At 44.1% G+C, this 15,994-nt stretch overlaps 1 protein-coding gene across 4 annotated transcripts in view; it reads right to left on the reverse strand.

Annotated features, from left to right (window-relative positions):
* LOC149287146 (calcium-binding protein 8-like) overlaps positions 1-15,994 on the reverse strand; it is a 136,585-nt gene that overhangs the window by 38,362 nt on the left and 82,229 nt on the right. For all 4 annotated transcript variants that reach the window (XM_089493424.1, XM_089493423.1, XM_089493425.1 and 1 more), the window contains one exon: positions 5,979-6,103. In XM_089493424.1, coding sequence (XP_089349550.1) covers positions 5,979-6,103 — 125 coding nt within the window. The remainder of the gene's footprint in view (positions 1-5,978; positions 6,104-15,994) is intronic.

Genomic DNA, 15,994 nt, shown 5'->3' on the forward strand with positions numbered 1-15,994 from the left:
TATCAAAGAGACCAGAATGGTAATAAAGAGGCACTAAGGTCATTTTAGGGTTGCCATAAGTCGGACATTACTTGGAGGGATACAACAACAACAGGGCCACACAATAGGACATTAGTTTTAAAATATTCTCCTTTAACAGAGAGGTCATTGTAGATTCCATGCTCACGTTTTGTAAATGTGATTTGTTCTTCCTCTCGCTTAGACTTAACTAATCTATAATGTTCGAGGAAGAGTAGGTTGTATAATTTCTTTCCAGCAATTAAACACCATCATGAGTCCACCAAAATAGCACACTATAACAATCTTGTAAATGGGCCAACATGGGAATAATATTTTCAACTGGCATCATCTAAAAATATCTTTAGGGAATGCAGCCGCAGTACACTATAACAAGTGGGTTGCGTTCAAACATAATGAATTAACAGATGGACAAAGTTTATAATGGCCAGCAATATTCATTGGTGGCATAATCCTGGCCAGAATAAAAAATGGAGTTTCTGTCATAATAATAATAATAATAATAATAATATATTTATAGCGCACCCAATCATGTAGAATCAGGGCGGATTACAAAAATAAAGAAATCCAATGTAACAATAAAAAACTACAATGCAATACAAATCAAATAAAATGGAAAATTAATCCCCATCCTAGTGCTAAAACCAAAACAATATAAAATAAATCAAGCCATAAAATTGCAACAATAGAAATACAATACAACGATGGCAAATACCGGGCAATGCTATCAAATAAAGTTCAACATCACAATACAAATCAAATAAATTACAATTTACAATACAGCCAAGAAAAGTTCAGAATCCAACCCTTGCCCAATCCTAAACCAAAAACAAAAACAGATTCTAAGCAGATAATATAAGGATCAGTAAATATCCACTTTCCCAGGATGAACAATGAAAATGACACAGCATTGTTCCCACATGCCTTCACTACTAGAGAGAATCAGCATTGCTTTCTGCAATGAGTTCTTCCTGGCACCCTCACCTGACCTAGTATAGGTGACAAGTAGAAGAAGGATAGTTGGCATGTGCCACCCCATCAGGTAAGACAGTATGTATAGCGCGCCCGTGCCATATGTGGGCACACCATATGCGGTCTTGAGCATACGCGCTCAAACCACGGGGAGCGTGCAAGGCAGAAGGGGTGGCGTGTCCCATTCAATTGAATGGGGGCGCGCGCCTGTGGCGCCCCCGCGCACTGCTGCACCGCTGTGCATGAGCCCCATTGTTTCCAATGGGGCTTGAGCATAGGCGGAATTCGCCTTACGCGGCGGGATCCGGAACGGATCCCCCGTGTAAGGAGAGGGCCGACTGTATTAGCTATTTTCATGTTTCATTCTGAGCCATTTCCATGGCCACTGAGGTGACAGCCTGTCTTAAATCAGAAAGTAAAGAAGTGGCTATTTGAGTTAAAATGGCTACAAAAGTCATTCCCTAGGGGAGAAAGCAAGACTAAAATAAGAACAACTGGAGTATATGTATGGAGAGACAAAAGCTATACTGTATTCCAGATATGCCATAACAGGTTTTGTAATGCCCTGCATCCAGGACCCTAGGATGGACTGAGCTGGAGAATGAAGGCTCTCGCCAAGAGAAAGCCTTCTCCTTCAGATCTTAGGGCTCTTGCAGGTTTATATGGCGAGATACGGTCTCTCAAATAGTTTGGACCCAAGCCATGTATGGCTTTATAGGTCACGACCAGTACTTTGAATTGTGCCTGGAAATTAATGAATAGCCAGTGGAGCTGTTTTAACAAGGGAGTTATATGCTCCTTGGAACTGGCCCCGATCAGCATTCTGGCTGCAGCATTCTGAACCTGCTGAAGTTTCCGAACAGTTTCCAAAGGCAGCCCCACGTAGAGTGCATTGTAGTAGTCCAAACAGGATGTAATCAAGGCATGTCTCACTGTAGCCAAATCTGACATCTCAAGGCGCAGCTGGCACACAAGTTTAAACCGTTCAAATGCACTGCTGTCACTGGCAGTTTCCCATTCTCTGCTGCCCTGGCTTCTCTTCCCTAAGGGAGACAAAGCAGCAAAGGAGGGGGGAGCATGTGCACACGCCTGCCCTTCCCACTGTTTTTGGTGCCTTGGCTAGCATGCACAAGGTAGCCAAGGTATGGAGAAGGAGGGGGAGCATGCACATCCGCCCTCTACCTTCCTTAGCGCCTTGGGTGGCACATGGTTGGTCTCTGTGGGTGGCCAATGGGCGCAGGGCAGGGAAGGCTGGTGCCTCTCCTACTGCACACTGGTTGATGCCAAGACTAGGAATGCCACTGTCGGCAGCATTCATCCCACACTGGTTAACAACAACAACACTAGGAACGACACTGTTGGCAGCATTTCTGACGAAGACGATGACTAGATTAGATCAGAGCCTTGTAAGTTTCCAACACCTCTCAAACACTTTTAAAAATCCAACATCTCTCAAGCACTTTTTAAAATCACCTTCCAATATGATCTCCAGCAGACCAAGGAAGAAAGACCCTAATGGTCATGAAAGACACAGGCTCATGTTGATTAGACATTGCAACCAAGAAGATGTAAAATTCTGCCCTACCTCTCTCGGTGCTTTTTACGTCACGGTTATGCCTGGGTTTATCCACAGCTCCCCACTAATCCCATCAGTGTTGATGGAAGACCATGTAAAATGGCTTGGAAAAAAGAGCAAGCTGAGGAACTTGGTGCAAGATGTTATTCGTTTAAAATATGCAATGTAGTTAAATTAACGCTAATTGAAAGAGACAAAAAATACGAACGTGAATTAGGGAATTCTAACATACAGTTTTTATACCCAGAAATTGAAGAAATGTCTCAGGGTAAATTAGGGAGTCAATACTAGATGCCTGTCACATGAAATAAAATATGCATTTAGACCACCACTGAGCCAGCAGCTCCTTTGAAACATTCATGTGGCTTCATTCTGCCTCTAATGTCTCCAGTTCCATTTACCATTTTCCTCTAATTCAGATGTCATCTAATTCCCTCCCATACCAAACTTTCCTGGTTAAGGGGCCAGAACATCTGTAACCAAAACAGAGTCATTGGTGTGTTACAGACTGCTCAGAAGTGACGGTCTGCCGCCGCCGCCATTTGCAGCATGGAGGAGCCCCAGCGTCCAAACCGAGAGGCTCCTCCGTGCTGCAAATAAGAAGCGCCAAAATGGCGCTTCTCTTTGCGGTGCGGATATGATGCTGCGAGGCACCAATGGCGCACTCGCAGCGTCATATGCGCCGTGCAGTGTGCGGACGCAGTGCATCTGCTACATAAAGATGGCGACCCCAGTGTGAAACGGGCGCCGCCATTTTGTACAGACTCGGTCCTTATTAGGGTTAGGGGCGTCTGGAAGGGACGCCCCTTTCTAACCCTAATAAGGACCCAGTCCGTACTTTATGCCCGTCTGTAACAGGCCTTCTAGAAGTAAAAGACAAGGCATCAGAGTGCTCTACAGAACCACAAAAATGTAGTTTAGCAAATTTCAGTACATGTTTTTAGTATAGTTTTGGATAGTGTTATTTATGTTATTCGTAATGTTTGTAACTGAGTTAAGAATAAAATTTATTTTTAAAAAAACACAACAGTAATTTTATTGCCCACCATTTTTCAGGCATAAGAAGAATTATTCTGTCATTTCGCACCACTAACCCCAAATATGCCATCCGCTGCAGTGAGAGTCGGAGCAGCTGTGCGATGGCTCTTGGTTGAATGAACCACTTTAAGGAAGCCCTCACTCAACATAGCTTCAGTCTTGATTTGTGCTGAGGGAAAGGACCCAGGATTCCCAACAGGACTGGGCTGGATTCATAGAATCACAGAATCATAGAGTTGGAAGAGACCGCTAGGGCCATCCAGTCCAACCCCATTCTGCCATGCAGGAAATCCAAATCAAAGCATCCCCGACAGATGGCCATCCAGCCTCCATTTGAAGACCTCCACTACACTCCGAGGAAGGAATGTGTTCCACTGTCGAACAGATTCCTCCATGACTGAGCAGTCACTTGGAGGCAGAAGAGAGAAGAGAGGATATTAAAAAGGAAAAGGATGAAGGAAAATAATCAGTATGGAAGAAAAGACAGGGAGACATCTGTTTTTTTGGTGAAGGTGAGAGACAGAGAGGAAAAGACAAGCAGAAAGGAAAGGAAATGATCTGGAGTTCTCTTTCCAATATCTGTCCAGTAAGTAAACTGGACGTATGAGAGGACTGGTGGGGAGCCTGCCTTTGGAAAGTACGGGAAGATTAATCCAATCCAGGGTGATAGAACTCAGAGGTATAGACATGTTAGTCTGCAGGAATCAGTATGCAGATAGCTCTTGTAGCACCTTTGAGACTAACTAAAGAAAGAAGTTGGCAGAATGAGCTTTCCTAGACTTCAGTCTACTTTCTCAGAGTAGACTGAAGTCTAGGAAGGCTCATGCTGCCATCTTCTCTATTTAGTTAGTCTCAAAGGTGCTACAAGATCTGTCTATGCATCAATCCAGGATGTTTCCCACATACCACATAGGAGAAAATGCTGTATCCTGCACGAAACAATTACTTGGCACAAAATAAATCCTGAACTGCAAAGATGGGAACTGGATTCTACCATCCTGGATTGAATTCTACCATCTTGGATTGGATTCATCCAGTATTCCTCTTGTCAGAGTATCTCAACACTCAACCAAGCCAGCAGTATCAGCTCCCACTAGCCTTAGAATCATTGTCTGTGATTATTAGTAGACTTTGTCCCTTCATCCTTCCTTATACAAGGAACTCTAGAATTTGTCACATAGGCATGGTACATACCACGATAAAGCAGCATACCAGCACCGACTCTAGGGTTAGGGACTGTGCGGCAACCACACGATCCCTAACCCTAGAATGTACGGGTGGCGTAACAATGGCGGTGCCCTGTGTACACAGGGGCCGCCATTGTTATGTTATGTACCACATGATGCTTACATAATGAGTGCGCCACCCCTCGGGATCTTTTTCCGTGCAGTTTGGCGGCTGCGGCTTCCCTCCGGAGGAAAAAAGGTCGCCAGCAGGCTGCCATTTTCGGACAGTCTGTCCCAGGCCACAAGTAGCAAAAGTCAACAGAACCATATCAATCCTAGTTTAATTACAGAAGCTCATTCTCTTTGTTTTATAAAATCCTGTAAGACAACTTACTGCCCAGAAGGATGCATGTTCTGATCTAGTGTATGGCATTGGTTATAGCAGATCCCATAAGACCTGGAGAATAGGTGCACAGATACAGAACAAAAGCCTCCCATAAAGATTCACATGCACAAAGCATCATTTATAAATCCAGTTATTTCCTTGTGGTTACAGAACTATAGCCTCAGTTGGCAACACAGGATAAAGGGTAGGCTTGGGATAAAGTGCAATCCTTTATTGCTCCATCATACTCAGTTGGAAGTATATACTAGAAAACAGTTTGAGCACCTGGTAAATATGGACAACTCAGGGACGTAGCCAGGATTTTAGGAAGGGGGGGTTCCAGACTAAGTGCCACCATTATAATGGGGCTTGGGCGCAGCGGCGCAGCAGCACGCACCATTCATTTTTCTAATGGAAGGGGGGGTCTCGACCCCAAGAACCCCCCCCCCTTGACTACGTCCCTGGAGAACTGGATCATATGCTTTCATTGCACTTTTCTGAACAATGTTAAATCAGCAAATTAAAACAAGCTGTCAAAGAGTTGGGGCGGGAAACAAATGGCATGGTTGCAATGATTTTAATGCTAGACTCCACATTAAAGGTCTTAAGTATTTTAAATGGTAGGGACTTCTTTTTAAAAATCATACTTTTCAATTACAATTTTCTCCGGACCATCCATTACATGTCACCCAATCATCGTAATCACGGCCTTCAAATCTCTGATTGGGACATTATATATATATATATATATATATATATATATATATATATATATTTAAAAGGGGGACCATATCTCTCCGCCGGGTTGATGACCCATTCTTACCATCTAATTCTTCTACTGAGATGTTGGCCAATGGCTCGCTGACACTGCCTGCAGAAAGCGACCGGTTCAGATAGTTCCCCTTATACAACAGCCCAGCTGTGACATGATGGAATGGCATCTTCTCCCTGAAAGTAGAAAGACAGAAATGTGAAATGTCATTCTAGTCCTTGGTAAAATAAATTTTCATGCTGACGTTTGTAAGGTATGCAGGGACGTAGCCAAGGGGGGGCGGTTCTTGGGGTCCGGACCCCCCCCTTCTGTTAGAGAAAATGAATGGTGTGTGCTGCCGCGCCACCGCACCCAAGCCCCATTATAATGGTGGCACTTAGTCTGGAACCCCCTTCCCAAAATCCTGGCTATATCCCTGAGGTATGTGCAAGCAGGATGAAAGAAAGTCAGGGAAAGACATCAAGAGAAAATATTAACCCAAACCACCATAATTTCAGAAGCTGGACATTCCTGCATTAAGACAAACAGAACAAGAGTTTAAGTTCACAGCTGGTTTTCACCATGCTTTTGATATTACCTTTGATTGTAGAAAACATTTCACCATTAGACTGTGTATATATGGGTTCCTTCCATGCCTTTTACATTTCCGATGTAACCATGATAAAACACTGTAATTCTATTGATGCAGCCTAATACTGTACTGTGAAATATTGTGTAGTAGGCCCTTGGTAGCCACTGGGGTTTCATTCTAGGAACACCAAAATCTGTGGACACTCCAGCGCCATTAACTACAATGGCACAGTGAAATAGTGTTCCTTATATAAAACAGTACAATAAAGGTTTGGATTTTTTTGAATGTATACATTTCTTGAATATTTTCAAGCTGTAGGTGGTGGAATCGGTGGATAAGAAAGTGCCAACAGTACTGATAGTTTATTGGAGATACACTACTGTTACCATCCTAAATGTGGATGGCTTTCTTCTGATGACCCTAAGCAGAGTGTCTGATGGGAGATGAAGTAGATCTCCTCCATGACTGCAAGATGTACACACATAGATCAAAGAGGCCAAAACAAGAGTTGCCAACAAGGGAGTCATTCACACTTTTGGGCATATTAAGGCCAGGATGTTTTGCCAGGCCAGAACCAGTCTCACCTCGGATGACCATCCTCACCTTGGAGACTGTCTATAGATCAAACAATCTTTAATATGTAGATTTGGTTTTGCTTTGAAGTAGAGGAAACTGCCCGAGGCAAAATTTTGCCTATCTAAGGTCCCTCAAATCTTTTGCCAATGGTCTATGTTGGAATCCAGGCACACTCCTTGAGTGTCTGAGCTGTGATATACAGTGGGCTCACGTCATACGCAACTTTGACCATACCATACACAACTTTGACCATACGTGCAAAGGGGCGGTGCATCCCATTTGCATGAATAGGGCGCGTGCATTTTGCCATGCCACCACATGCACGAGCCGCATTCATGCGGATGGGGCTTGAGCATGCACGGAATTTGGCTTACGCGGGGGCGGTTTGGAACGGATCCTTGCGTAAGCCGAGGGCGCTATGTAGTTCCACTCTCTTAGTCATCCCCCCCCCCCCATTCTTCCCCTCCATGTTGCTGAATCTTCATCAATCTGGACCTGGAGCCCCACCAAACAGGGGAATATCAGCGTCTTGTTCTCTGTCCAAGCTAACTCACTATATTTCTGAGTTCTTGGGTGATTGTGTGATTGTATTATTGTCTTATGTGTATATGAATAATAAACATTAGTTAGTTTTCATAAAACTTTTCTCTGTTGACCTATCATTAGCTTGGCTACCTTTCTACACACAGGACAGAGACTGCTCCTATATTTGAGCTAATGACAAATTCCCCAGACGAAGGTTTCCTTATTGCACTACTGTACTGTCTATTGAAGAAAAGAAAATCTAGATATAGGCACCCACACAGGAAACTCAAGGTTGCATCTTGGTAGTGTTGCGTGCATTTGAGAAGCTGCTTTCACAATCCACAATGTGAGCACAGTGGCTGTCATCCCCCCCCCCCCACAGACACACACATACAATCTGGACCACGGACAACAGGTAGGACTAATATGTGTAACAGCATTGAGATTGATTTTAAACATTGTGTAATACAGTGCGCCCGCATACGCATATGCAACTTTGACCATACAGATACGCTGAAAGCCACACAGGGAGGAAGGGGGGTGCATACCCATGGTGGATGTGCATTGCTGCACCACTGCGCTGTCGCGTGCACAAGCCCCATTCATTTAAATGGGACTTGAGCATAGGCATTTTTTGTTTTATGCGGGGGAGTCCGGAACGGATCCCCCGTGTAAAAAAAGGGCGCACTGTACATATGGAGGCACTTTCACAATGCAGCAAAGGTGGGTCACGATAGCAGAGAAATTTTGGTAAGCTATGCATAAACCAGAATGTGGTCAATATTTTGAACTGTGAACTAACCATGATTAACAACAAGCTTTTAAAAATACATTCTTAAAGTTAATATGTATAGAATAATTGAATTCTGAAAGAATGGAACTCAGGGAACAATGAAATCAAGGCACAACAAGGCAAAGGATCAGGAAAATCCATTCAGTCTTACATATAAATTGTGTTGCCACCAAGGCAAGACCAAAGGTCCAAGGCCCCACTCAGCAGAACAGAAGGAAACTTCTAAAAGAGGGCCAATGTGAAATAAAGGCAGCAGTGAACTTTACCATCTAAAGCAGAGGTAGACAAAGGACTTTATCACACAGGAGGAATTTCTCTTAATTTCAAATGAAAAGAAAGTGGGGCCAGAATGCATTCATGTGAATTCGCTAGTTCAGTGAATTTACGTGAATGCAAATTGCGTTCGAACTGGCTTCCCATTGCCCCAAAATAGCTTGCCATTGCCTGAATTTGCGTGTGGTAGTCTATCACGCAATAACGTGAAACCCCATGATTGCGTTCGGACTGACTTCCCATTGTCCGAATTTACGTGTGGTAGTCTATCACGCAATAACGTTAACCCCATGATTGCGTTCGGATTGCCATCGGATTATACTTCCAATTTCCCTTGCCTGATAACGTCCAAAGTGCAGCCCATCAGCCAAATGTGACCCCAGGGCCAGCTTTGTACCCTCCCATGGATCAAATAAATTTTGCTAATGTTTTCCAAACACACACACACACAAAGCACTTCTAGGGTGCTTTGAGGGCTCTGTGGACCAATATAGCCCCAGGACAGGGCTTTATTTTTAAACAAGAAGGCCTGTTCCAGACTGCCAAAATAAAGCTGCTTCGGGTCTCTTTGGAGGTATGCTGTTTAAATGATGCATGCACCCTAAGAATCTGGAAGCTGCACCAAAAGCTGTACTCCGGTGCTTAGGAATGGAGTGTGGCTTTGGCGCGACCTCCGGACTCTTAGGACCCATGCATCATTTAAATAGCATACCTCCAAAGAGACCCGAAGCAGCTTTATTTTGGCAGTCTGTAACAGTCCGAAGTGATTTCTGCAAAGTACCTGTTGTTAAGAAAGTTCTCCAAACATGGTGAACATGCCCCCCATGTCCTCTAGAGGGCATTTGGGGACTATACATATAAAGAGACAATTGCAGGAAGAAGTGTGGTGCATTAAAGTATGGCCCTCCAAAGGGGACTAATGTGCAGAAGGGAATCTTCTAGTCTTCCACGGTTGCATACCCTAATTTAACGAGAAGCGCATCTGTAAGATCATTAATTCCAGAGCCCAAAAATACCTAACTGTAGCCCTGCATATGAGTAACTTGTGAGTGCTCCACAGGTTATGGATATAAATCTTCAGTTTTAATATCTGAAGCTGTCCTTTATTTTCATTTGTGCACCACAAAACTGCAGCAGTATGTTTGTGCCGGGCCTTTCTCCAGCTACTCTGCCTTTGCCAGTTCAATCACTTTGTATCCCGTTCTATCAAAGCAACATGCCTTGTGTGCCAATGTATGCATCAGAAAGCATTACAGAAAAGAGGCATCCTTTTGCCAGTTCTGAAGTACGCTGTCAACTTTTGGCTTGCTTGTTTTCAGCTGGACAATGCGTCCCAGAGGTTTGCTCATCTCATTAGCTGTCTCTCCAAGTTAAATACTCCAGACATAAAGCAATCAGCATATTTCCTCCCCCTTAACCTGCTGCAAGAGATTTTGCCGTGAGGGACACTCCTTGTTAGAAACCTACTAAGACCATCGGTCTACACCAAGGATGAACAACTAGGATTTCCTGGGTTACATGTGGCCCTCAGTCTGATCAGGGACGTAGCCAGGATTTTAGGAAGGTGGGGGGTCCAGACTAAGTGCCACCATTATAATGGGGCTTGGGTGCAGCGGCGCAGCAGCATGCACCATTCATTTTTCTAATGGAAGGGGGGGTCCGGATCCCAAGAACCCCCCCCCCCTTGGCTACGTCCCTGGTCTGATCTTTCAGGGCTCTTCACCTGATTTCTGGCTTTTGCAGGAGTGATAGGACTGTTTCCTCAGCAGGTGGGAAGGAAGAAGCCATAAAAAGAAAGAGAAGGAAATATTGCAGAGAGAGGAAGGGACAGAAAGGAGAGAGGAAAAAAGTGTGCTCAAAATGGTGAAGGGTCTGAAAACCATGAAGCCCTATGAGGAGAGACATAGGGAGCTGGGTATGTTTAGCCCAGAGAAGAGAAGGGTAAGAGATGATACGCTAGCCTTGTTTAAATATTTGAAGGGATGTCATATTGAGGATGGAGCAAGCTTGCTTTCTTCTGCTCCAGCGAACAGGTCCCAGAACAATGGATGCCAGCTACAGGAAAAGAGATTCCACCTCAACATTACGCAGAACTTCCTGACAGTAAGGGCTGTTCGGAGTGTAGTGGAGTCTCCTTCCTTGGAGGTCTTTAAGCAGAGGCTGGATGGCCATCTGTCGGGGATGCTTTGATTGAGATTTCCTGCATGGCAGAATGGGGTTGGACTGGATGGCCCTTGTGGTCTAACTTTAGTTTCCGAATAAAGCTTTCTCAACCTGCTGAAGTTGTGTTCCTGAACTGAAGATAGCCAGTACATGAGAATAGGTCACATAAAGCTATGGATTACTCTTCAAGAATTGAGTAACCCACTACATTTAATTGTCCTGCTGCATAACCTATATGCAAGTCAAGAGGCCACTGTTAGAATAAAATATGGAGGAACAGAACGGTTCCCAACTGGAAAGGAGGTCAAGCAAGAATGCATTCCAACACACTCTTTGTTCAATGTGTATGCACAAAATATCACATACAGAACAGGTTTAGACTGAGCGGAAGGAGGAATGGAGGTAGCCAAAAGCAATAGAATATGAACGATCCACCAAAAATTATACCAATAATTTGGTATACCCCCCAATTTTGGTCTCTCCTCTTTCTCACTATAAGTGTGTGTACTGTATTTGTGTGTATGAAGATGTCAGTTGCACAAAGACCAATGAGACTCATTGTTTGAATGTGAATGAAAAACAACAACAACAACCATGCAATGTAGTTTTTAAACTTGCAGCTTGCCTAACCCTTCAAAACCAGCATTTCTGAAGACCTTGTAATATTCCTGATGGAAACCTGAGCAAGGTTCTCTTCCTGGTGCATGAATACTGGGGTAACCTTTCGTGTTTCAATCTATTATAAGATATCTGAGTAACAGACATCAAGAACAAAACCCTTGCTGACTCAAGGTTTTCCTTTTTGTCCCCAGAAGACCTTATCAGCAAATGCAGGGTCAAATTCACCCCAGTGCTCTTGTAAAGAAACATCTTGCCAAAACACTAATACTTGCTCTGCAGGATGTTGGCTTCCAAATTAGCTGGCTGTCGGAAAAGCTATGACGAAACTCCAATACAATTGGTGGGAAGCTAGAGAGGAGAGCTGAAGATGGGCTTCAGGGGTTACACACCTTAACAACAACATTGTCAAATTACTGTAAAGCAGTAGTGTATTCAGAGGGAAAGCTGTGGAAACCCATGACTTTGGGGAACTCACACACTCTCAGCCTCAGGGGAAAGGCAATGGCCAATCTCCTCGGAACCAATCTTGCCACGAAAACCCCAGGATGGGGTCGTTTTAGGGTTGCCATAATCTGTAATGACCCAAATACACACAACACACACACACACACACACACCTGTAGGTTTTAAAATTTGACAGGTTGACAGAATATGCGCGCACTGCTGTCAGTTCTTTTTAAAAAAGGAGGGGGGGAAGCACCCCTTCATTTGGCCAATGGCTGTAGGATATGTCACCTTTGACGAAAACGGAAGTGAATTTGACAACAAAGGAGGCTCCATTTTAAAGCGGTACTGCAAATGTGAACTTCAAAGGGGCAAATTGCATCGATCAAGGTAAAGGGTAGTATGAACTTCTTTCTGGGCAGAATCGGTATGGGGGCAACTGGATCTGTCCAGTGCTATCCAGAGCAAGTGGGCTAATGAGAATGGGGCCTATGATCCCCAGTGCCTCTTCCTTTCCTAAAACCAGCTTGCACCTCTGGGGTTCCTTGCTCCATGTATGGTTGGAATCCTCGCTGCAGAATCTTGAGCATGACTTGACTTGCATAGGAAACTGATCCAACGGTTCTGTAATTATTACCATTGTTTGTGTCTCCTTTTTCGTGGATGGGAAGGCATATCGATAACTTCCAATCTGTGGGCCATGGTTTTGTTTTCAATATTTGTTGGAAGGTTTTAGCGAGGGTTTGTCTCTGTCGATTGCAGCGGCATGCCACCTGTTATTGGTGATTTATTCCACGCAATTGCTTTTGGCACAGCTTTCACTCTGCTTTCCAAAATTAGGAGTTCGTTTTTGTAAGTTTCTTTTCCCTCTGTTTCATTTGACCTTTTGCATTTTTTGTATCGCTCTTCTGTATACTGCCATACTTTGGCCATATCGTGAGAAAGCATAACTTGCTGGAAAAGACAACAATACTTACAGGGACGTAGCCAAGGGGGGGGTTCTTGGGGTCCGCCTCCCCCTTCCATTAGAAAAATGAATGGTGTGTGCTGCTGCGCCGCTGCACCCAAGCCCCATTTTAATGGTGGCACTTAGTCTGGAACCCCCCCCCCCCTTCCTAAAATCCTAGCTACGTCCCTGATACTTAGCAAAGACAATAAGAAAAGAAGATGGCATTCCAGATGGCTAGACTCAGTGAAGGAAACCAGAGTCTGGGTCCGCAAGAGCTGAGCAGGTCTGCGGATGAGAGAGTGTCCTGGAGATGTCTCATTTATTGGTTTGTCATAAATTGAGGTCAACTTGAAGGCAGTTGACACACATACACATACACACAGAGTGTCACACATACACATTGACACAACTAGTAATCATATAGGTGATTTTTACAAAGTAAACCGCAGGGGCAGGAGCTCAATTTGGATGAACTCTCTTGTTACACCCCTCATTCAGATTAGGCCCAGGTCCCAAATGATACCTCCCTGCCACATTTTTACACACAGGTTAGTGCACTCAGTGATCAATGGCCTGTTCCAGACTGCCAAAATAAAGCTGCTTTGGGTCTCTTTGGAGGTATGCTGTTTAAATGATGCATGCACCCTAAGAATCCGGAAGCTGCACCAAAGCTGCCCTCCAGTGCTTAGGAATGGAGTGTGGCTTTGGCGCGACCTCCGGACTCTTAGGACCCATGCATCATTTAAATAGCATACCTCCAAAGAGACCCGAAGCAGCTTTATTTTGGCAGTCTGTAACAGGCCAATATTTCTCCAACTATTCTCACACGCTGACACAGAAGGTGATGCTTGCAATTAAATAAAGCAAGCAAAATGAAAACGTAAAATTAATAAAATCATACTAATTGAAACATAATTTATTAATGCAGGAGCAACACCCACAGTCATACACACATATGCAGCACCCATCCAGCTAAAACTCTCTTCTGCAGAACTGAGATCAGTTGCTAAGGGACTGCCTAACTGAAAAGATCTGTGGCTGCCAGCAGAAAGAACAGAAAGTCTCCCTTGGCAAAGAGTTCCAGAGCCTAGGATCAGAAACTAGAAAACCTTCTCTTGTATCCCAACTAGATGTCTTTCACCTAACAGGACTAAGGACCCTTCCACACAGGAAGATCTCAAAGGACAATAAGAGAATATGACTCTTCTAATGGCCTTGGAAAAGGGCTGGAACTCCTCCATCCATAATCACATATTGCAGATGCCTCTCCCTTTGCACACCTTGGAAGAACGTTATTTTTTGGACCACAGTTCTCAGAGGCCATACTGGCTGATATATTCTGAGCTTCAGAATCATTCATTTTATGGCATAAAGAGTAGACCATTATAAGCGTGCCTCTATTTTCTTGTTGTACTGTCGGAGAAGACAGATTCCCAAATACATGCTTTTCCAAAATTATACCTTCTTGGGGAAAAAAATGGGTTCACATGAATGGCTACAGTGTAATAATTTCTACTTTCCAAGCATGGATAATAATTTCATTCATGTATTGTTGTTTTGGCCTTGACTCTGACACAATTCACAACTATATAAACAGGACTGAGAAGTAGTTCTTATGAGGTTTTCAGACTCTGTCGCCATGTTCTGGAAGCGTTTATTCCTGAGTGCAAGTACACCACAAGTTAAACATGAGTCAACAGTGTGATGCGGCAGGTAAAAAGGCCAATGCAATTTTAGGCTGCAGCTATAAAAGTATAGTGTCTAGATGAAGAGATGTAATAGTGCCACTGTATTCTGCTTTGGTCAGGCCCCACCTGGAATATTGTGTCCAGTTCTGGCCACCACAATTCAAAAAGGACATTGAGAAACTGGAGCGTGTCCAAAGGAGAGCGATTAAAATGGTCAAGGGTCTGGAAATCATGTCCTATGAGGAACGACTTAGGGAGCTGGGGATGTTTAGCCTGGAGAAAAGAAGGTTAAGAGGTGATATTGTGGAGGGAGCAAGCTTGTTTTCTGCTGCTCCAGAGAACAGGACCCGGAGCAATGGATGCAAGCTACAGGAGATTCAAACCCAACATTAGGAGGAATGTCTTGACAGTAAGGGCTGTTTGACAGTGGAACAAACTCCTTCCTTGGAGTGTAGTGGAGTCTCCTTCTTTGGAGGTCTTTAAGCAGAGACTGGATGGCCATCTGTCGGGGATGCTTTGATTGAGAGTTCCTGCATGGCAGAATGGGGTTGGACTGGAAGGCCCTTGTGGTCTCTTCCAACTCTACGATTCTATGATTCTATGAACAAGCCATACTGCCATCCTCTTTTACTGGGCACCCATGAATGAAACAAATTCCCAAAGCACAGATCAAGATAAAGTAGGACCTGAGGTCTTCTGGCTGTCAGCAGCCATGTGATACAAATGCATGTTCTATGCAGAGACTGAAAGGGAATGCAAGTGTGAGAGAGGGGCCATTAGCATGCAGAAGCTCCCACACACTCAGTTGGGACAGATACTCTATTGCCTGGCCAAAGGTGAGTGTGGCAATCTCAATTCTTCAGCCCCTGTCAGGAAATCTCACAACTGAACCACATCCCTATCTTTCTCATGTCCCTTTCTCACACAATGTTCATCCAAGCAGCTGGCTTCCCCAGGTGACCCCCTCCTCTCCTATTCAATGTCACTTCTCATCAGCATCACAGGGAAACACACTGCCTTTCATGGGAAGCTAAGAAGAGATCAAAATGACTACTGTTTGCTGTTCGCAGTGCAGGCTTTGCTTCTGGGCTGACTTCAGAACCCTATGGTTTTCTCCATGGCTGTCAGCTTTGTTGCTTCACTGGTGGGAACAAAAAAGAAAGTTGATATAAATCAGCCACAATGAGGTGACAAGAGTGGATGGACAGGGCATGAAAAAGGGTTTTCAGATCTGGGACACTGACTCGTGAATGATGGAGGGGACAAAATAGTTGGGCTACAATTAGGTTCCTCATATGATAGCCCCCTTTAAGAAATGGTGGAGATTTTTTGCATTTAAATATATATATATATATATATTCCTAATTTTTAGGTAACTAGGATAAAGTTTTAGGCAGAGAAGCTGTAAGGGTTGGTGGCTCATCATCATCTTGGTCAGAATTAGGAAAGAGGAAGAGGAAGTCA

Source organism: Sceloporus occidentalis, unplaced genomic scaffold, assembly GCF_023333645.1.
Source record: "Sceloporus occidentalis isolate IW3139 unplaced genomic scaffold, rSceOcc1.0.p SCAF_64, whole genome shotgun sequence".
NCBI lineage: Eukaryota > Metazoa > Chordata > Lepidosauria > Squamata > Phrynosomatidae > Sceloporus > Sceloporus occidentalis.